The 24,572-nt window shown below is 33.6% G+C and overlaps 1 protein-coding gene across 2 annotated transcripts in view; it reads right to left on the reverse strand.

Annotated features, from left to right (window-relative positions):
* SGCZ (sarcoglycan zeta) overlaps positions 1-24,572 on the reverse strand; it is a 933,024-nt gene that overhangs the window by 4,735 nt on the left and 903,717 nt on the right. For both annotated transcript variants that reach the window (XM_024131476.2, XM_055081217.1), the window contains 2 exons: positions 13,880-13,952; positions 1,834-1,957 (listed from right to left, as the gene is read on the reverse strand). In XM_024131476.2, coding sequence (XP_023987244.1) covers positions 1,834-1,957; positions 13,880-13,952 — 197 coding nt within the window. The remainder of the gene's footprint in view (positions 1-1,833; positions 1,958-13,879; positions 13,953-24,572) is intronic.

Consider the following 24,572-nt stretch of genomic DNA (forward strand, 5'->3'; position numbering starts at 1 on the left):
CCGCATTCCACAAAAAAAAAAAAAAAAAAAAAAAAATGCTAATCTGTAATTGAACTCAAGGATTCTGCTGATACTTTGAATAAAAGAACATAAGTAAAGTGGTGCATAAATAGAAGCAGAATGGAGATTAATAACCATCAATATTTATTATGAGATGATTCATTATGAATAATTTGAATGAAATGATTAGCATGATAAAAATGCTTTAAAAAAGATGTGAGATATTTAAGAAAGATTTCTCTCTTGCTGTGGTAGACACAGTATTGTAGTCTGCAATTGTAGTGGGAAGAAATCCTGAAAGGTAATATGGATATATGTTTTCAATATTATAAAACATATTTCTAGATTATTTAAGCCATAATATCAGATAAGATGCTAATGATCCTGGCAATAGGTTTGTTTATAAAAAGGAAGCCAAATGTGTAATACAAATTTATCTTGAATCAATAACTGAGATACTGGTATAAAGGTACGAAAGGAACATCCTCTCTTTGATTCTACTGATGTCTGCCCTCATATTTACATCTGAAGAGGTCCGAAATGCTCCAGAGCGTCACTCTCAGATCATCCTTCCATGCTTTTTCTTCTCAGCTTGACCTTTATAAACTCATTAAAAAAATAAATAAGCACACGAAGGAAGAAAATATTAAGGGAATTAATTGGTGGAAACAGCAGCACAACAGATTTAGACCTTTAAGGACTTTGGGAATTGTGGTAAAAATATACAGAATCGTATATGTATTATGCATAAGGCTTTGAAATAATGAAGGTAGAATTAAAAACAAACAAGCAAACAAGAGAGCAACTACCAAGATGTCCAGGCAGATTTGAAAAAAAGCAACAGATGAGAATCCTAGAAATGAATAACAAAATTACTGAAATTAAAAGCCCAATGTAGGGATTGAAGAAATTAGATACTGAGGAGGAACCTGGCATGTAGATCTGAATAAACAGGCAGAGTGAGGCATAGGGCAATAAAGAAATAGAAATGAGGAAGAAGAGGCTAAGAGATTTGGAAGGTGAGGGAATGAAAAGACATAACACTTCTTCAGAGAGTCTGAAAAAGGCCATAGAGAACAAGGGGAGAGGTAATATCTGAAGACGTAATGTTGAGGAATTTCCAGAATGGACAAAAATGTGATTCTGCAGATACAATAGTCACAATGTGTACAGCAAGTAAAGGAGACAAAATAAGTACCTGCCTATCACATTCCAGTGAAAGAATGGAAGCCCAAAGACAAAGGGTTCTTTAAATCAGGCAGTAAGAGAAAGAAGAGGATCTTTAAAGGAATGAGGACAACAGAGTTTAAAGAGACTCTTGGGTGAAATAAAGCAACACGGAAGAAAAACAGCATGTATCTCATCTAGGAAATAATTGGGTGAGATAGCAAAATAAACTTTTGCTTTTTGTTTCCCTTTTAGAAAAATATAGGTACTATTTCTACTGAAACAAACACACAAACTTTCAAAGCACTTTTTGGAAAAACTTTTTGAAGACCAAAATGGAACAAAGACAGCAAAGACTGCCTTCATTCTGGTATTACCTTGATATTCATTCCATTCATCTGTCGATTTTTGAAACTGCAGGAACTTAGATCCCCCACTTATAAATGACTTATGAATGAATATCATTCAGTAGAAAATAAATGGAGCTCTGACTTATGAAAATACCATTAGGTCTACCCAGTTTCATATTTAAGAAGTATTAATATTTTCATAATTTGAGCCCTCTTATGAAGTAGTTCCTTATGTTTCTCCTGGAATCATATGCGTATAATTTGAGAATAAGCACCCTCCGCAGTAAAAGGCCAGTGTCTACACCTCAGAACTCACCTCCCCCTCTGTGGACTGCAAAAGGAGCTCCTTCCTGCAGGCAGCCTTGAAGTCTCCAGCTGCAGCACTCACCTGGATGCCCCGGGGAGCTTCCATTATCAAGGACCTGGTTGGTGATTCAAGCCTTAAACAAACAAACAAACAAACACCTTAATATTGATAAGAAAAAAGTTTACATTGGACTCAAAGATAATGTTAGTCAACTAAAACAAACAGGCAGGCATAAATACAAATCCTTGCCATTTCCAAAAAGAAAAAATGCTAAAATGAGTTTTAGAAAGATTTTTGATTGCTTTATCTATTTTTTGGCTCTTTCTTCATTTGTTAGCATCAATTATTTACTCTCATTTGTATAATGATTTAGTAACAGTTTCTTGTGTTGTTTCCCTTCACAATGCACATGAAAAGTAGGTCGTGGTAGTTTACTAGTTTAAATCTTTTACACATTTTCAATATTAATGATGGAGTCTTAAGAAATAAATTTCTAGAAAGTTAGCATGTAAATATCCCTCAGTAAAGAGTCCTTGTCTTGCAAAGATGAGACAGTTTTAATGAAAATCATTACTATTGCAAACTTCCAAATGTGCCCAGTCAAAATTTTGTAAACTAAAAAATTCTCAAGGGACTCTTTACACTTCTAGACATTAATTAAAATGAAGATGTAAGATATTTCCTACATCACCTGACCTCTATCGGCCCAAGAAAATGTCCACAGAATGAATGACATTAGTCTGAGAAAGAAAAATTAAATGAGGGGTGATACACAAGTGTTTTAGATAGCTGTGCCTGCAAAAAAGATAGTTGGGAGGCATTTTTAAAAATTACCTCCAAATATAAACCTAGAGAAAGAGCAAAGGAAGGCAAAATACAGACACAAGAATATAGTCGTAAAAGGCACTTGGTGTGATAAGAGATCTTATCCTGGAGTTGATCGTTTTGGATAATAGCTTGCTCTGGGGCTGTAATTGCCTGTGTTCCTCGTGACCTCGGGACCTCAGGACAAGAGTCCCTTCAGGCTCACATTCACCATCATCCAGAGCAACAGGTCTCCTTTGAGGCTACAGTCCCAGTGTGGTTTTTCAGAGAGAACCACACCACATAGTTTGAGCACTGAAGATCAGCCCTCTCTCTCAGTAGTAAAGTTGAACTTAAACACTTGAAAGTGATATTGAAGGACTAGAGCCAGCATTTTGAAAAAGTGATTTCAACACTTAAAAATTTTTTTCACTCACTAAAGCAACTTCGAAACTTTCATCCCTATAGGCCTTTTGGATATCTTCATAAAATCCCTGGAGGGTGAGGTTTTGAATATATATATTTTAAAGAAATGTCTGTTTGCTTTTTTTTAAAAACACAAATTACACGTTTTCACAGAATATTTGAAAACTTCAAAAAGAATCACCCATAATTTTTTCATTCATAATCCTTATACTTTGCACAGAGTATCTAAATTTCAAAATCTGAATGTTTAAATATATATTTATAAGTGATGTCCTCTGATACACCCCCAAATATTCACCATCTTGAATAATGTATCTGTGACCATTTCTAGTTCCACTTGTTATAGACCATTTCTATAACATTAAATGTAATTACATAAGTTTGGGTATGATTGAATCACTCAATCAGAAGTCAGATAAGAACTTAATTAACATGAATTAATGTTCTGAAACATTATGAATCTGACATCGAAGGAAACACAACTTGTAAGCGGGAGGAAAAACACGCTTATTTTATCAGATAATTGATATGGTTTAGTTTGTTTCCAAGGATAAGGGTTGGGATACTTATATATTTGACAGTAAAATATCTGTATTAAGCGTGAACATTTTTTGTACTATATTTTTACCCTATTTCTGCTAGAGCATTAAAATATAGTAAGTGCTTCTCGGCTTTTGAGTTTTTCCATTCTCATCCTTACTAAGTATTTAATTTAAAAATCTTAATTGTCTTCATCTTCATTTTAGACCTCAGGTACCCATTACCAGTCTTGCTATAGAGTGTTCTGCTAGCATTGACTTAGAGGATCCCTATTCAAAGAGGCAGTAAAGATGGAGAGCTGGCTAGACCTGGGTTCAGGAAAGTGAGCCAGCAGCAATAAATTTCAGTTTTATCATCTCTAAAATTGACAATTATAATGTTTTCTTATAGGATTGTAAGGAATCTCTTAAATTGATTAAGGGAAATAGCTATGTAGTGGGATAGTAGTTTGAAATGTATGGGATTTCCTCCCGTCCCATTTCCTTGCTTCCTCTGCCATTCCCCATTCACTAAACACTATCCTTTGCCAAAAATGGTGGACGATAGAGCAGAGAAGCTGTTAAAGATATTTTGTGTTTCCTAATGTCACAGACGTTTTGAGTTGAAAAAAAACCCTAGCCATTTATTGTGTTGAAAATGATTCAGCACATAAACAAAAACAGAGAAGAAAACCAACATCAGTGAGACCTTGTTTCTTTCACAAGTTGGAGAAACTGTTTTCTTGATTCACAGGCTAGAGAAGATTTGGAGAGAAATAAACAGAATTGGTCTTGAATGGCTCTCTGTGTTCTGCTACCTGAGGTCAAGTCCTAGGTTGTGGGACCTTTATTCTTTAGGTGTTAGAGGTCTGAGGAGAGAGTGATATTTCAGGATAACTGAGGACAAGAGACCACAAGATCCTCAAAGGAGAAAAGAGTGGTGACCTTCAGTGACTGAGGACTAAGTGACGGTAAGAAGGAGAACATCTTGGCAAATGCCAGTTGGATCATGAGGCTACCAAGGACCAAATGTCACCCCAAATGCTTTGGCAGTGTAAGCGTCTTGGTATAACGATGCAACCCCGGGGAGAAAGAAGAGAAGTGAATAGACTGGGGCTTAGTTTCTGATAGTGAGTACAATGGAGACCATACATGTAAATTAAAGTTTTAAAGGAATATTTTCATTCTTCTACAGGTAATTTTGTGCCCTAAGACAATATATACCTGCCATATATATATATATATATATACACATATATATGTGTGTGTGTGTATATATATATATATATATATAAAACCTATCAAGGGGTAAAGGGGTACATAAAACATGTTATATATAATATATATAAAACTTATCAAGGAGTACCTATATATATAACTTATCAAGGGGTACATAAAACATAAAAAACATGGCAATTTTACAGTATTGCTAAATCCTTCAAGTTCTGAAAGTGATAAAGACTGAAAGTGATTAAGACTTTGAATTAAACAGGCTTCAACTGTATGATTTGCTAATCTTGATAAAATTAAAAGTAGTGATCACTAAGAAATGATATAAATTTTATAAAAAGTAGCACTGTTTTATATAGTATCCATCACTCGGATGAGTAATGTACACTAGGAACTTTAATTATGGAGAGCGTGCAGATAGAGTATATAATAAAAATTTATTAGATCATTTGGAGGATTTCATGATTCTATTTTCAAAGGAACATGTTGTGGTATTCAAATATTTCTTATGAACATGAAAATTAAAGTAAGCTGCAAACTAGTTTTTACAAGCTTGCCTGACTATTTAGCATAAGCAAATAAACTAAATTTGGGGTAGCAAAAATTTCATAGCAGGACTACAATGTATATGGAGACCTAAAATCTTCAAATTAACACTGCTGTGAATAGCATAAATTCAGTGTGAGCATTTACAGATGCATGTATTAACCTGAATCATCCAATATCAATATTCACAATTACGTGTATACTTACATTTAAATATTACATTTACACACATTACCTACCTAGAACTGCCCATTGTCTCTAGGTCTATCACTTGGTGAATAAGGAAAAAACACATTTTTCACAAGCGGTGTGCAAATTTTGTTCTATATTTCCATCCAAACTGCAAGTGTTAAACTCCATGAATTCTGACAATAAGAAAGTAATATTTGCATTTAAGCACAATGCGGCACTTCTAAAAGGTTTTGAAATCAGGTAAGCATATGACCATGATATTCACTATCCAAAGAACATTATAGAAAAAGTAGATGTAGACACAAAACTTAAAATATATACAATAAAAAGTAGACATCATGTTAACAGTTATCCCAATTTATCAAAAGGATTTGATGATGGTGTAATAATATATTTCATTGACTATTTTATAAATAATATTTTCCCAGGCTCTTACTAGAAGCTGGGTACTTCTAGAGGCTGTATTATAAACTGCAGGATATAGAAAAAGTATTTCCTATATGTATTAAAAGTGTTGCTGCATACTATGAAGTAATGAAAGTTACTTCCAAGAAGCAGTCTGGGAAATTCAGGTATAAACTCACTGAGAATTATTACGTGCAAGAGTTACATCAGTCTAATGAAAGAATTAAACATAGGACTTTGAATAATAAGCTCATAGTTTCTACACAAGTTCTACTAGAAATTTTAAATCCAGTTAACCTCACTGGGGCTCAGTTACCTAATAAATAAAATTACAGCGCACCTTAAACATAAAATATTTTATTCATTGCAGAACATCATTAGATCTGTTCTTTATTAGTGTGTTAGCCATATATTTATAATAATACACTGAAAGCTATTTTAAGGAAGGACAAGAAAATTTAAAAATAAAATTCTCTCTCTTAGTTTGGTCCTCCTCCCTCTGTCCCTAACGTGCAGTGTGCAGCTCCATTAAACATTAACCAGAGCGCCTCAAACGTGGGAATGCCTGCCTGCTCCACAGAAAGATCTTTTTTTTTTTTCCTTTCTTCTGACACTAGCTGTGCAACTTCTTAAAAGAATAGCATTCTTTCCCAGATCTGTAGGGGGTCATAATGACTTGCTGTTCCCTTTGTACGATGCTTACCTGGACTGTGAATCTTCAGTGAACTTTATGTAAAATACCAGTATGCCATTTTGATGTACGATCCTTTGTCTCGAAAATGTACATGACTGTGCTTTCCACCTCTGACAGGTGGAACAGTTCTCAGGGCTTCTGAGAGTCTGTCTCCTGGATTATAATCCTCAATTTGGCTTGAAAAAAATTCCCTTTCATTAATTCTTCTTAACTTGATTGTTAATTGAATTTTTGCCGACAAAGAGTAAAATGATACAACCACTTTGGAAAGCTCTGGCATTTTTATATAAAACTTAACATAGCCAGATACATCTCAAGCATCTTTCAATTATGAAAATGCATAGATAAAATATTGTATGTTCATATAATGGATCAGCAATAAAGCAGAAGGAACTATTGATACAGACAACATCATGAATGGCTCTAAAAAACATTATGTGGAATGAAATAAATCTTACAAAGAAGTACATCTTGTATGATCAATTTATCTTAGTACTAAGTCAACCTAATCTAATACAAGGTAAAAGAAAATGAGAGTAGTTTGCTTCTGGTGGGTAGTGGTGGGGATTTACCAGGAAGGAAATGAGGGAACTCTCTTGAGTGACGATAATGTTTTATATCTGGACAAGAATCTAGATTACACAGGTGTATGCATTTTTCAAAACACAGCAAATATGCATTTAGGCTTTGTGAATGTCATTGCATAATTATTTTACAACAAAAGGAAAGAAACTGTAAGTGATCTTGGATACTAGTTAATGATGTACATGCTGAAGTGATCAGGAAAAGTGTACAGATTTATACAACTTATGTTTGAATGCATAAAAATTAAGATATACTCGTGGATGGACAGTGGACATGTATACATAATTTAAGACATACAGAAAAATGATACTAGGAGAATCTAGCTGGGGGTTATATAGGTGCTTTCTATAAGATACTCTCAACATGTAGTATGTTTGAGAATTTTCATAATACGATGTTGGGAAAGAAAGTGTGGTCACGGATCTTACAGGGTTTTTTTTTTTTTTGGGGAAAATTTGTAGAACTGTATACTATGAAAATCTAAATAGGAAAACTGTTAATTGATGCTAATATTTGACTGTTATTGACTGCATTACAATGCAATAAAGATATTAAAGACATACAGGGATACTATAAAAATATGTAATTCCTGTTGCTAAATCGCTATATTAATATAAATGCTATATTTTATAAATACTAAATGCTGGATTTTCTTCTAGAACCATCTACTAAGTAGACTTTTGGTAACAGAGTATCAACAGTTAAATGATGCCCTGATTCTCTTCTCCATGGAAATTCTCAAGCTTCCACTGAGGAGGGTTTACAACATAAACTATTCAAAGTCTGTATTTTACAATTATTTCCAGGAAAGGAATACCTAGAAAGGACATCTGATATTCTTTACTTCACCTGAAAATTCAAGAGTTTGAGGTATTCCTGGATAAAAATAAGCTCATATTTATATTTCCATATCATGAACATTCCAATATATCAAAAATAATAAATATACGTAATAAAATTCCAACAAGAATCTCAGTAGAGTCTCTTGAAACTTAAAAACTTTATGTCAAAATATTTTGAGGGGAAAAATATGTGTGACAATTACCAGATTTGTTAAATGAAGATAAAGTAGGAGATTTTCCTTTTAAAATTAGAACTTAATATAAAGGTATTTTAATTAAAAAATGATATCAAAATTGGAAATGGAAATTTGCTCAATGAAACACAACACAATCTAAAATAGATGGCAAGTATTTATGAGAAGTTAATATTTGACAAGTTGTAGCAATCATTTTGGGGTGGAAAATATGAGGTTATTTAATAAATGATGCTTAATAAATTGACTATCCATACTGAAGAAATAACATTAGATCCTTAACATGCTCTGCAAGAATAATTTCCAGTTTTATCTATTCAAAATATAAAAACTAATAAATTATAGACTGTAGTTTTCAATAGAAAATTGGAAGAAAATTCAGAACATAATTTCCCATTTTATTTACTCAAAATATAAAACTAAGAAATGACCTAGTGTACAAAATAAACAACAAAATTAGAAGAAAAAAACCAGGAAATATCCAACTCTAGAAAAGGGAAACCTTTGAAACAAGACTGAAGCCTAGAAATTATAAAGAGAAATAATTTATATAGTTTACAATGCCAGTTTTTGGTTGGACTGGTTTTCTCCAGATACCCCCCCACTTCTCAAATCAGCCTAGAATCCCTCTAGAATGTCCTGGGCTCAGATCTTGGAACTCAAATCAGACTAAACCTGGATTTTCTTCTAGAACCATCTACTAAGTAGACTTTTGGTAACAGAGTATCAACAGTTAAATGATGCCCTGATTCTCTTCTCCATGGAAATTCTCAAGCTTCCACTGAGGAGGGTTTAAACATATGCTTAAACTATTTATTTTATTACAAAGTACTTTCTAAAAGGCCTGTTGAAAAATGAAGTCCACATGTATTGGCAAAACGTGTGAATTTCTACGCAATTAGTCACTGGAATTAGTGAAGAACAATTGTGTTCATTTTTATAGCATTATAGTAATCACGGCAGTGCATTTCAGAGGAGTTTTTATAGTGGGTACCCAGGGATTATAGTAGAGAGAAGGATTAATGTTGAACTCGAGTCACTCTGCTGCCTATTTTTTCCAAGCAATTCAGTTTTGGTGTTTAGATACAGAAGCCATAACAAGATTTTGTTTTTAAGGTGTTACATAATTTTCAAATTTGAAAATGAGTGGCCTAGATTTCCAGAATTCTCAACATTCTGAGAAAATGATTTAGACTTCTCTTAAACAAAGTTGCACGATGCAATTACTAAATGGAAACTTAAGCAGAACTTGAGTATCATGTGCCTTGTTCTTGCTAAATATTTAATACAGTAACAAAGTTGGCACTCATCATTTGCCATTTCAAGGATGAAATAAATGGAGAATTGCACAGAAAAGTGTTTTTAGAAAAAAAAATCCAATGCAAACTGTGACTTGAACATATATTCTTTTTTTTTTTTTTTTTTTTTTATTTTGTGGTACGCGGGCCTCTCACTGTTGTGGCCTCTTCCGTTGTGGAGCACAGGCTCCGGACACGCAGCCTCAGCGGCCACGGCTCACGGGTCCGGCCGCTCCGCGGCATGTGGGATCTTCCTGGACCGGGGCACGAACCCATGTCCCCTGCATCGGCAGGCGGACTCTCAACCACTGCACCACCAGGGAAGCCCTGAACATATATTCTTATACTATCTTACCACTTTTACTGTCTTATTACTTCGGGCTACCCTGAGCTTTTTTCAGCTGCAAATCACATTGTTTTTGTTTCCACCATTTGTATTGTTTCCTGCCCACTTGCACACCCCTTATGGTCTCTTCCTGCAAATAAGATCAAACAAATCCCTAGGTCGATTTTTGCTCCCTGTTCCCATAACTGGAAGCGAAGGCAAGCTTCTCATTACCCACATTTGCTACAAACTCTAATATACAAACACATACATAGAATGAAAGAATAAAAGGAAGGAAGGAGGAAAGAAAGGGAAGGAAGAGAGAAAAGGGGAGAGAGGGAGAGGTATGGGGAAGGGAAGTGGGGAGGAGAAAAATACTACTTTATTACCATTTTTTTCTCATAGGTGGAAAAATACCAGTAAAATATTTTACCCCTTTATTGACAAATTGTCCCAGGGAAAAATCCTTACCCTTTAATAAATGGTGGCTTTTCCTTGAACACGGGAACTATGTAAATCAAAGCTATGTGTTTCCAGAGATTAATCTGGAGCCTGCAAACCTCACATTTCAGTTTTAAATTATATGCATACAAGAATGGAAATGATGAAAAGATGCCAATTATGTCATTAAATAGTAACTCATTTTACTAAACCAAAGTCTAAATTCTTGCCTTATTCTTGGAACAGTTAATAAAACTCAGATCCAAACAATCCTTGGACAATGGGCATTACATTATAGATTTTATCACTTCTCACCAAAGAGGGCAGAAATCCTACTGAACTATAACAATTTAGCTACATATTAATTTAAGAAAAAATAAAAAGAACATTTATACTTGGACTATTTCAGGCAAAGTGCTATGATGTCCTTACTATTTGTTGTTTAGCCTTTTAACAAATAAGTTCCTGCCGAAAAACAATATTACCTTATATAAAAAAAAATTAAAGAAAATCTACACCTGTATTGTTAAAATGCACATGAAGACTAGCACAGACCTTGGCACATAGTAAGCATTCATCAAACAGCCGTTGAGTAAATAAATTATAGCAATCTACTACATTTCCACACCAAAATATTACCTAAACTCTACAGTAAACTTTTTGAAATGTTTCTTTCTAAGGTTTTTTATTCTTGACAAAAGCAAAATCAAAGACAACGTGGCTTCTTACTCCCTAAATTACATTTTATTTACTTGGTCACCTGAGGTCACCTTGTTGATTAGACTTAGGTGTCAACTAAGGGTACTTCTTATTGCCCTGAAAGGAAAATTGTCAGCAAGACTTGTAAGGCTCTCCTCAGACACTGCTTTTAATCTTCAGTACACAAATGAATAATTGAATAACCTCGTCATTACTGTGCTTTGCTTCTGTTTCCATTTTGGAATTTAGATCAGTACCATTCATCTTGGGGGCTGCCAATCTGTTTTTAGTACTAGCAGCTAAGCCTCGCTTAGGTCAATGTTTAAATAATTTATGAATAATTAGAAAATAAAAACTGGAGACATGATATACTAATTATAATTTAATTCACATTCATACTTATGAATGTTGAGACATGTCAGTAAAGTAATTAAAATAGCAGTTGGTTCTTATTCCTTTTTTGGCAATAGGTTTTTCATAATGAAAATCTGTGAAACGAGTACATAATTACTAAAACGTTAGAAGTAAAAAAAAAGTTTCTTTTAGAACTTAGTAATTAAAATTTTTTTATTGAATGAAACTCTGGTATCTATGTTAAAACACATCTCGAAAACAGTTGGAATCAATGTTAGTCACGTGTCTTAGTAATACAAAAACAAATGATACCACATTCCTTATATACAGGCATTTAGCATCCTCATTATTCAGTTTTACTAAGTTTCAGTAATTCACATTAACCAATTATAATAAAACTATTATGTGTGAGATAGAGTGGCTGGCTGTTATTGAACTAAAGATAAGCAAGGAAGACGTAGATCCCGTTCTAGTGGCAACACAACCTTGTTAAGTAAAGAAGGAAAAGATAATTTATACAAAAATGTAGAGGTCCTAAATGAGAATAGTCATAAATCAAGACTATAACACACTATGAGACACTGTTTTCACATATTCTTCAACCCTCCTAAATCGTTGGGGTTTCAGCATAAAGTAAATAATTATTATATTTGTCTTATTAAAAAATGCCTGATCACATGAAGAGGGGCACCTTCTCCTGTTATTCTTAACTAGCTTGTTTGAATCTGGGCTACTCAACTAGCGAAAAACTGAGTTTTTTTAAGGAATTTTATCATGGAACTATAAAGGTCTGCAATATTTACTGTTGTAAAAGCATGACTTTTTTAAAATAAATTTATTTATTTTTGGCTGCTTTGGTTCTCTGTTGCCGTGCGTGGGCTTTCTCTAGTTGTGGCGAGCAGGGGCTACTCTTCCTTGCAGTGTGCGGGCTTCTCATTGCAGTGGCTTCTCTTGTTGCAGAGCACAGGCTCTAGGCGTGCAGGCTTCAGTAGTTGTGGCACATGGGCTCAGTAGTTGTGGCTCGCGAGCTCTAGAGCGCAGGCTCAGTACTTGTGGCGCACGGGCTTAGTTGCTCCATGGCATGTGGGATCTTCCTGGACCAGGGCTCAAACCTGTGTCCCCTGCATTGGCAGGCGGATTCTTAACCACTGCACCACCAGGGAAGTCCAAAGTATGACTTTTTTTTTAATTAACATTTTTCAACTTTATTTTTCTATTTTTATTTGAGCATTTTTTCCACTCATCCAAATAGGAAGGGCTGAGCCTGCTCTTTATGAAATAAAATGGGTATTTTGCTTAATATTTTATTGTGTTTCAAGACAAAGACTCTATCTCTCAGGTTAATAATTTAATTCAGCTTTAAAAATGATTTTAAATATGTAATTTATTTTTTTATATCAATATGGGTTGTCTTTTTCCATATCATAGCAAATGGACATATATACACTACCAAATGTAAAACCCATAGCTAGTGGGAAGCAGCCGCATAGCACAGGGAGATCAGCCCGGTGCTTTGTGACCACCTAGAAGGGTGGGATAGGGAGGCTGGGAGGGAGGGAGACGCAAGAGGGAAGAGATATGGGGATATATGTATATGTATAGCTGATTTACTTTGCTATAAAACAGAAACTAACACACCATTGTAAAGCAATTATACTCCAATAAAGATGTTAAAAAAAAGATACCTATTTGAAATTAATTAGAGGAAACATCTTTTTTTATTGGCATATAACATTGTATTGGTTTAAGGTATACAACATAATGATTTTGACAAATGTATATATCACAAAATGATTACCACAAGTTATTATAATAGGTATAATTTTATATAAAATATATAAAGTATATATTAAGTATTTATTTATTGAATTAAGAACAATAGATAAGTTAATAGATTTTAGTATTTCAACTTTTATCAGTGATTGCCATGATTATTCTGGGGAGAATACCTTATAATGTTGTCCTCTCAAACTGACAGATGGAGCTTATTCCACTGGAAATATTAGATTGAGGAGCGTATCACAGGGCAATTAAGTTCTGCCTTTTACTGATCACTGTTTACATTTGTTTCTGATTTCCCTCTACTTAAGCCTCTCTGACTATTTATAGCTTTCTCTCACTCTCTGCCTCCCCTTTCTTTATGCCTATGCGTGCCATATATTTCATTATCTATATCAGATTTTCTGAAATCACTATTTTTATTAGTCCTCCCCTCAACAACCTCTATAACTGCCTTTTCTTTTCTTTTTCACACTCCTCCTGTCCGATGTGTTTATTTTATATCCATTGTATGTTTGTAAAGGAAAAATATACAGAAGGACAGAATAATAACTCACATTTTCTTGCCCTCAATGAAATATCTGATTATCTATCTACCATGTAGGCAGGGACTGTCAATTCTTTATACAGTTACGTAGCACATTTTCTGCTTTAGTTCTTTATATATCAAGGACCATCATCAGTGGTAGAAACAATGACACAGGTATAAATGCCAGGACTTACCTGAGGTCTTGGGAAGGTTCTGCTCTGATGTGAGGTGTTTCAACAGAGTGCCCGAACACTGCTCCTTCAGTGCCTGGGGATAACGTGAATCCAGGAGTCAGTATAAGCAAGTGGACAGACACACTGGTTTTCATTACTACTATTATGCACCAAATATTCTTCGAAAAATGGGACAAATGAAAATAGGAGTACAGAAAATAAAAGAGAAAAATTGGAAAAGGAGTTTAAGGTAGTGTAGGGCCAAGGAGGGTAAATCTAAGTTCCACCGTGTTGACCCTTTTTAAGATGATCTTATTTAGAAAAGTTTAGACTGAGTGAGAATTTTCACCTTCTGATCATAGAACAAGATCCATTTCCGTCCCTTTTCTTTATTTCCAGTTAAGTGAATTTGAGGGAGGGATAGGTCACAATATTCAGTTCTTTCTACAAGCAGCAAAGCTTGAATGAAAATGTGGAGAGTGAGCTCTGATGTAGTATAGTATTAATTGTTTCAAGACATAGGTCCATAGGGCATTTAGCAATTCGCCCACAAGGAGCACTAGCCTTTAGTTAGAGTGATCATCGAACTACAGAGAACAGGGCACCTTACTTTGATCTTTCTGGAATTAAGGCTCAATCTAAAACCATGAACGGCTTGAGTTCATTAGAGTGGACTTCACCTGGGATCATAGTTATCTGAAGAGGTCATGTGCTCAGGTAGTTGAATGATACTCTACCTAAACTTTCATTTATCGACTCCATTTGATTTTCCAGGTTGACAGAGCTTTTTCTAATTTAACTGAGCAAAATAAAATGATTTTCCTTTCCAAAAATCAAATGCAAAAACACTCATTAAAGGTGATGAAAAAACAGCCTTCTTTTTTTTTTCTTTTGTAATTTTACATAAATGAGATCATTCACTTCAGAATAAACTTTATTTTCTTTTGGTTTAATCATCTTCAAACATCTCCGTGTAAGAATGTCATGGCTGCTCCATCAATGGCCCCAACAGTAGCTCAACAATGCAATGCAAATAAAAAATACAAATTTTACACCTACACAGTGAAGCTTCTTCTACTCATCATGAAGAACAATATAAAATATATTGATTCAATAAGCAATGAAAAAATTGCCACTAGGAAATTAGAGCTAACATTTAAATTCCTTAAAAGTAAGTGTATGTGTAGGGAAATATACTAGAATCACCAGAGGACTCCTCTACAGTAAACAGCAATGTAGATTTTGATCCTGAATCACAGAGGAAGAGGTTTTTTTCAGTCTGTAACATCTATATTATGGTTCTAAGGGTAAATGTACAAAGTTCTGCTCCAGTAAATTCCTTAGATTGCAGATTTCAGTTTATAAGCTAAAAGCTATCCACATTTGTTGACCTCTTACTGGATTTTATTAGTTGCTGGTGGTTTTTGTTTGTTTGTTTGTTTGTTTTGCTTTTTCCTAGAGAGGATATGTAAGGCATATACTGTTTATTTATTTAACTGTTTTCACAAATTTAGAGCAATTATTTCTTTAAGGAGTTTGCTCTTTCAGTATTTTAAAAAAATATTTTATTTCTGTGAGTGGACAATTTTTAGAAATAGGTCTTTGAAAGTAAAGTAACGGTTTTAGATAACACTGATTTTGTGACTGTGGAGGGGCTGGCATTTGAAACAACATTATAAGGCACAAATTTCTATGTTTCAAGGAGAGACCCCTTTGGTATTTTAAAATAAGATATAATTTCCAAGTGGGATAGCTATCCATAGGCAAAGTTCACAAGTTAATTTCTACTATTTTATAATTTTGAAACCTTCCCAGACAAGATGCCAGAAATATAATTAAAGAACAGTAGCAATATTTATTTTAAAACACAGAATGGCACATATAGTATAATAACAGTACAGAATATATCAATGAAAGTGAAAGTAGAATGTTATCAAAAGTTTAATTTTACAATGAGGATGAAAGACTGATAAAGGTGTTGATTCTAAGTATCAATATAGAAAACTATTGGTGATAAAAAAAGATACTTGAAGAAATAAATGTATAATCATACCACCTAGGGGGCTACATTGAAAACTGCATAAAATATCATAAATAATTAACTAACTATAGACTTCCAGATAATGAGAAAATTAATCTCATCCTCTCACCTTTTGTTCCAAAATGAGCCAAAAGGGCAACAATTAATAAGCAACAATGATAATCTTAAAAGGAAATCAGTGAGGAAAAATAAAAGCCATCTGAGCCAGAAACAAACTCTCACAGCATAAAAAATTTAAAAAATATATAAATATATATTTCCCATGAATGGGAAAATTTTACAAACATCAGACTATTGGAAGGGTTGCCAGACTTAGCAATTAAAAATATTGGACACAATTAATTTTGAAGTTCAGTTAAACATAAAATCATATTTTAGTATAAGTATGCAATACTTGCAGAGGATATACTTATACTAAAAATCATTTGTTGTTTGTCTGAAATTCAAAATTAACTGGGCATCATATATTTTACCTGATAAATCTAACCATTAGTCAACATTTATTTGGAACAAAAAGTAAAGATCTGCTTTATCCTCACTTCAGGAAAAAAAAAAAGTGTGATGAATTCTCACATCTTAAGTTATAGAAACCATGGAAACCAAAAAGGAAGAGGGACAGAAAAAGGAGAAAAAGGAACATAACACAGACATTTATTAATATGTATATTTAAACTTGTTGACTAAATAAATAGTTATTGTTTATTGCTTTTGAAAAGGACTGTTCAAAAGGGCACAATGTCAGTTTTGCTTGATTGTATAGATGCTAAAGGATATTTCAGATAATTTAAAGTGATGATGATGTTATAAGATATAGAGAAAACATTGACTGTTAACTCTTGTCATGGTCAGGAAAAATGATGCAGGCAAACCTCATGGTCAAAATATTGGATCTCATTCATAGGATAATTTCTAGACTTTAAACAAAAGAATAAGAATGGCATATTTTTTGTTAGAAAGAAGAAGGTGTATATATAAACTGTGGTCCTACTTTACACTTAAAAACAGTTTTAGCCATACGCTAGGATGCTACTCTTTACAAATGCCTAACATAAAATAATCTCACCCAATTAAAAACATCATTAAAAATAAATTTATGTATCCCTCCTGGTATGGCTATCTATACTCTAAATGCTACACTCTAAGCTACTCATTATCAACCCATTGGCCTCCATATATCCTTTGGGAAGGCATTTGCTTCAGAAGGCAGGTCAAGTAAAGGAAACCAAAAATTCCTTGTATTCCCAGGTCCTCAACTTCATAGTAACTGAAAAAAAGTTCTATGAAATATAGCATGTCTCCAGCCACCAGCTTCATGAATTCTACTGTGGTTAATTTCAGATACTATTTTATGGGGTTATTGGGTTTGTGTAGAAGAACCTGTGATCAGTAATATATATACAAGCAAGGCAAAAATACCTCTATGCTTTGAAATATTAGTTTTATATAAATTATCTTTTTTTGTCACCAACATTTTTAATATACGTAGATAATAGATTGTTTACACTTGAAAAATGAGGATGGTCTAATCAGAGAAATTAAATACCTTATCGATGAGGCTAGAATCTTGGAGTTCAGGTTTTCTTATGGATACACTATGAACTTTGAAATTAGCCATTTTGGGAAGCAATGCCAGCTCCTTCATTCCATCTAAGTGACCTTGAGCAAGTTATTTAATCTCTCCAAACTTCAATTTCCACTGATACAAATACGTACAGTAATGCCAACCTTGCAGTTTGGGTTAGGCTTTAATTATATAGGATACTTGGTTCACTGTAAGAATTCAGTGTTCCTTAATTCCCTCTCTCTATCAATTACCTTTATGAAAGTCAGCCACAGAAGATGTACACGTTGTATCTGTAGAATTAGTGTCCCAGCATGGGTCTACTCATTAATATGTGAAATCTCTATTCCCAAAATGTCATAGCTTCAAGTAACATAGTCTCATGCTGAATTTTGAAATCTGAAATTTAGACACTGAAAAGATATTCTTGAATGTTAAATATTAAATACATTGTATTAATCAAAACTGTCTTCACTAAATCAAGGAATTTTCTAATGCAGCTGCTTAGGTACCAGATAAGATCAATCAATGCTCAAATAAGCTCTGAGAACGAAATTTCTTCTAAAAAAATGTCCAGCATGATCTTACTTTTAATTGAACTTCATCATAATATTTAAAAAATTGAGGAAACATGAAAACAAAAATGCATAGAAGACCCTTTAGTAACTAAAGTGGATGGACAATGATTTTTTTCATGTTTTACACTTACTAGTTCTTTGTGCAGGATATAATAGAAATGCATCATTTGAATAATTGGAGTAGGTAAAACAGTCATTAACTCTACCAGGGTTTTAGTTTCCATTCAAAAGTCAAAGGACAAGTTAAAGAAAGAGTAGTACAAGGGCATCATTCCTTAGAATATTTCTCTTCTCAAAGTGAAATTTTAGTCATGCATTGGTAAGAATTCCAACCTAAAAACTTAAGGTAGAGGAATCTGAGTAATGTCAACCATACCACCTCTCTTATCTAATCCATGGAATTGTTAGGAGACTTAAATAATCAAAAAATTAATTAACAGTAGACAGCATTTTAAATTGCTATACTGGAATAGGGCTGAAGTCTAGGTGAATTCATGTAGATTTCAGGGACGGGACAAAAATATTCCTGTTTATTCATTATCTTCAAGTTCGATCCTGTGCTATTAAATGCAGATAAATTACTTGGTTAATTAAATTGAAAGACACTTTACAATATTTTCTTTTTAATTATTATTCTATTTGAGATCATGAGCCTTTTTCACTCCTGTAGTTCCACTTCCTAGCACTTTATCTAGTATAATATAGACATTCATTAGTATGTCTCTCTGAAGTTGTTGAATAAATAAATGTTTTCTTTGGTTTGGAAGTAAGAAGAACACAGCAGCAGAAAGCTGCCTAGAAGGAGAGCAGTCCTCACTATGGCCTCTATATGCTGCTTCAAAGGCTTCAATGGAGGAGGCTAAGGTCTGGCACAGAGTGCTTGCTGTTCTGGAGAACCAGAAAGAAAAATAAAAAAGAGAAAAGCCAGGTGGATTGGGAACAAAGGAATGAAGAAAGACTGGGGCACTCTGTGGGAAAAGAAGCTAAAGAGGAGTAGAAACATTGTTGAGTTAAATTCTATTGTTATTTGTCTTGATGTTTGCCAGTGTGATCTCCTAGTGCTTTCAGTTTTTCAATAAAATCTACCATGATCTTTGTATTTTTTGAGATTTTTTTTGGAGAGGGACAAAGAAGGGAATGAATGTCACACCCAGCTCTATATGGGACAGAAGAAATAATAGGAGGCCTGAGGCAAAGGATGTTAAGAGAGCATGAGTTATCTGTCCGCCTGCCCTCTTCCCCTGACAATTAATGGGAACTAAGGCAGCATTTTAAATTCCTGCACTAGAATAGGGATGAGGTTCAGGGTAAGTTCATCTAGATCTTAAGGGCCAGAAGGATTCTTATTTATTCATTATCTTCAAATTTAAACTAAACTTATGCTACTGAATATTTCAAATTCTTTGGAAGTCTTCACACTTTGCTTTCTTTTTCCTTTATTTGCATCTCTTTTCCCCCAGATCTAAATTGGTAGAGTAAAAGATTGGACAGGGAACAGTTTCATTTTATTCCCAAATCTGCCTCTAATTCATTCTTTGATCTTTGACAAGTATTTAAAGCCGCCCCCCCATTGCTATTTGTAAAATTAAGCTCTAAATAACATGATCTCTAAGGTACCTTCAATTTCTAACTGTCACAAGTTACATAATTTTTTCTGACATGTCGAAACCTGTATACCTTTTCTCATTTCTCCTTAAATACAAGTGGAAATAAGTTTGCCCCTGCAAATCGACAAAAAAATTATTTGGGGGAAGGGATGGAATAATCAAATTGGCAAAAGTAAATTATTAACTATCATATCTTTTACTCCGTTAAAATGAGTTCCTCTGAATCCTGAAAGCATCATTACCCTTTAAAAGGAGAAATGTCAACCCACTTCAACATACATCTCTTACTTGTGTTATTTTAACAGTCTAAATGGTGTTCCTGCTTCCAGCTAACTGCACAAAATACCACCTATACATTGCTGTATTAATCTTACCAAACCTCTTGGTATCTCACCTGTACAAACACCTGTAATTATTTTCTTGTATAAGGCTTTTGCCTAACATTCAAGACTTCTGCTTGAATGCAAAATCCATTCATTCAGACTTATTTTCCTCTACTCATCTATAAATCTATTTACTAATTTTCCCACCTGTTAAGGTAAATACAATCTGTTCATTCTCTGACTATATTTGGGGTTTACTACCTATAGCACTCATTGGGAAGCTATCATATCTATTCTGAAATTTTACATGCTAAATTATATATTACTCCCCCTCTAGGCTAAAAAAATATATATATCAAAGACGTTCCTTATATCCCATTGTATTCTTGTGAGCAACACGGTATCTTACATATGTGAGGTAATTAATAAATATTGGTAAGGACCAATATTTCAAGGACTTTCTTCTTGAAAGCTTTTCCCCCTCTTTTTAACCCTCCTAGTTTGACTAATGGTACAATCATGCCCTAAAAACTCAAGTCAGAAATGGGGAAATATACTGAGATGCCCTTTCTTGTGCAATTTCCCTATTAGTTTACTTCTTTTCACAACTTCAGTATCACTTATATTTTCTCCCAGTTATTCCTCGATACCACAGCCAACTAATGTTCTGAAACTCAAAGCTGACTGTGTAATTCTCACTTAAAATGCTTCTGGAATCCAAAAGTCTGTGGAAGTCAAAACCAAATTCCTTAGTAGGACTTACCTGTTAGCAGTTTTCTGCATTTTATACTCCAGTGACAATAAAACTTTTGCAGATTTTGAAATGTTTATAAACTGTTAAGAGTACCACTCTTCCCGACATACCTCTCTTGCCCCTTTAATGGTCATCTCTACTCATTTTCAGGATCTGATCCCAAATGATTTTCTCTGTGAAACATTTTCTGTGTCCTTCCTGCTCTTGCTGTTTCTGCTCAGCTTCCCCAGCTCCTTGTGACAATTACTATACATAGCAGTTATACTGCTTTGCAATCCACGTTAAACTTCTACCCAGTAATTTATGAGTTCCTTGAACTCAAGGACTTTGTCTTAACAAATTTTGTATGCTTAGTACTGATCTTGAATTCTGATATACAGTTAAGGTTCAGTAAGTGAAAGAAAGAATGGGAATGAAAAAATTAATAAAAGCGTGAATAAATTAAAAATTATTCTGCAGTATTTTATGATTGATATGTAAAACTTGCTAAGTTTCTGTTTCCCAGTATATTTCTTCGTTTAATACTTCAAATCAAATCAGGTTATTAATATCCTGAGGTGATGATCTGAATTTATTAAAACTGTTATTATGAGCCTATTCAATGTTAATTTTTCTAGTAAAACAGGGAAACAGTATTGTTAAATTGTCTCTTTGAAATAGAAACAAACCCCTACCATGTTGTTCATTAGAAAGCAGAGAATAAGCTGCCAATATTTCTGAAAATAAATTATTTCAAAATCTGTTTTTACATTTCAGTCAGCATTTTTCATAATTTAAAAAATATCTCAAGGCGTTTACTCTCAGATGCCAAATCATGTCCTCTTTTCAACTTTTTAAGGTTTTCAGAAGATAAAAAGAGATCATGGAAAAGATACTTAGATGATCAGATTGAAAATACATTAGAATAAAGCTATTTTCCTCAAGATGAAATATATTCAAACATGAAATGTTTTATCACTAATAAAGAAAATTAAACTTAAATATATAAAGGTTTGAAATTATGCAGAGACCCTTCTTACTCATATTTTATAACCTTCAAGTGGCTTGTATTTTTCTAGCATTTATCTCTGATTTTTTGGGGGAAAAAAAGCTCTTCTTTTGTTAATTCCTTCTATTCCTTTTAATGAAGCAAAAAATAACTGAAATTTAAAAGTGTGTGGAGAAAACAAAAAAGAAAAAAAAATTTTCAAATTGAATGATACTTGATGGAAACTACATCTAGGAAAAAGATATAGAAATAATCCCTCTTTCAAATTTCCACCTTCAGAAAAGAATATCAGAAGGTCAAGCAGAGCTTTCATCATTCACTCTTAGGATATATATTTTTAGAAAATAATAAGTAATTCCAAGGTCTATAATTACTAAGATTGTCATTTTGCCCTTTACCTTAATAACCACTAAAGGAATAAGAAGCAATACACACCTGAGACGTTTAAAAAATATTAAATGAACAAGTGTTACCAACAGCATATCTTTAGCAAACACAATCATAGGATTTTTTGTTATGGATTTATCAAAAGGCACCTACATTTGAAATGAGTGATCACTCCATTGTACACATTGTAACAGAAACTGAAACATAAAAATGTGAAATAACTTGATAACAAATGAACTACCTATACTTTTTGTTTATTTTGCAAAACATTTCATAAAAAATCAGTTCATGATGTGATTTGGAAAATTAATAAGACAAGATCTCTACGTGAATTACATTTTTACTACATTTAAGTTATCTTTGCAAGCTTTGAAACACTTAATCTAGTAGTATATTTTGTTTTGAGGTTTGGACATTTTACCTAAATACAGATAGCATAGCTAGTGCTAGTTTTGCTTCTTTAAGGTCACATTCATTTTTATGCAGGAATATTTTCTGTATAGCCCTTTCCTTTACAAACTTTATCATTACTTAATCCACATGCAATTTAAGCTTTTCTGATCCCTGTGGAAATCATTTATCTAAAAATGTACTCTTAGGTGTACCATAAACTCAGGTTCTTTGGGAAAATAAAGGAATACCTTAATCCTGCCTTTTTGTCTTATTTTATTCTTTAGATTCTTCACCCCTATTTAAACTAGTTTCTGGAGAAAAGTAAGATGGGTTTTCTACTGCTGTCAGTCATAGGCAGGAAGATTGTGTTTCCACCTGGCACACCATGCCGATCATCTCAAGTGGAATGCACAAGGACAGGTACTCAGCAGCACTTTTATTTCTTAATGTTTTTCCCCCTGATACTTCTGATACATTGCCACTAAAGCACATTATATGGAAAATAGAAATCCATAGGAATTTATCCAAAAGTGGTGCTACCCAACTGTCTTTAGTGGCTTCAGATGCTACACGTGTTTATGGATTTACAGGCATACCCTGGAGATATTGCGGGTTTGGTTCCAAACTATGGCAAGAAAGCAAATAAATGCAACAAAGCAAGTTACACAAATGTTTTGGTTTCCCAGAGCATATAAAAGTTATGTTTTCATTTTTGTTTTCTTTTAAAGTTATGTTTTTACTATACTGCAGTCTGTTAAGTGTGCAATACCATTACATCTAAAAAAAAATGTACATACCTTAATTTAAAATATTTTATTGCTAAATAAATGCCAACCATCAACTGAGCCTTCAGTGAGTCATAATTCTTTTTGCTGGTGAAGGATTTAAAATATTGCAAAAATTACCAAAGTGTGACACAAAGATATGAACTGAGCAAATGCTGTTGGAAAAGTGGCGCCCATAGATTTGCTTAATACAGGGTAGTCACACACCTTCAGTTTGTAAAATACACAATATCTGCAAAGTGCAATAAAGCAAAGAGCAATAAAAGGAGGTATGCCTGTATCTGAAACTTTCTACAATCATTTTTTCAATTAAAAAAAACTTCTGTGTTCAAAAGATGCTAATTCTATAAATGGCTTTATGGACCTGAGCTACAGAGTTAATATATACAAATCAGCATCTGAACACAACTAGGACTTCTAACACGGTACCTTATTAAACACAGTTTAGTTAGACTTTCCTTCTTATCTCAATACAGCTAAGTGATTCTAAAATATCAGAGGGACTTCCCTGGCGGTCCAGTGGTTAAGATTCTGCTCTTCCAGTGCAGGGGGTATGGGTTTGATCCCTGATCGGGGAGCTAACAATCCCCCATGCCTAGGAGTCAAAAAACCAAAACATAACATAGAAGCAATATTGTAACAAACTATAAAGGCTTCAAAAATGGTTCCCATCAAAAAATATATTAAAAAAATAAATAAAACATCAGAGTTTAACCTGTCATTTTCTGAGTGTCTGTGCAGTTGTGGACAAAGTCGGAATCTTCATTTGGCAACCTGCCTTAATACATATGTTTTCACTCTTTTAGTAATAATCATTTTATAAAAATTGAGGTGAAAAATGCAAGTCTCAAAACGTCTATCCTCCAATAACAGGATAGTGTGGCATTCATAGATAGAGACCAGTTGGGAAACAGCTAGGAAGAAAGCACTTGCTAATGCCAAAACAAACTCCCTTCATCCTTTTGTTTCTATGAGTTTTTTTTTTTTTTTTTACCTCTTATTGTTCCACATGCTCCTGTGAATTTTACGTTATCACTTGCCATGTAATTCATTGTGTGCCAATAGGGAAACAAAGAGAGCTCGATTTATCTGTGTTTGTTTTCTACTCACAAGAGGTTAGGTGGCATTACTTTTTTTAACATCTTTATTGGAGTATAATTGCTTTACAATGTTGTGTTAGTTTCTGCTGCATAACAAAGTGAATGAGCTATAGTATACGTATATCCCCATATCCCCTCCCCCTTGTGTCTCCCTCCCACCCTCCCTATCCCACCCCTCTAGGTGGTCACAAAGCACA

This window comes from Physeter macrocephalus, chromosome 20, assembly GCF_002837175.3.
Source record: "Physeter macrocephalus isolate SW-GA chromosome 20, ASM283717v5, whole genome shotgun sequence".
Taxonomy (NCBI): Eukaryota; Metazoa; Chordata; class Mammalia; order Artiodactyla; family Physeteridae; genus Physeter; species Physeter macrocephalus.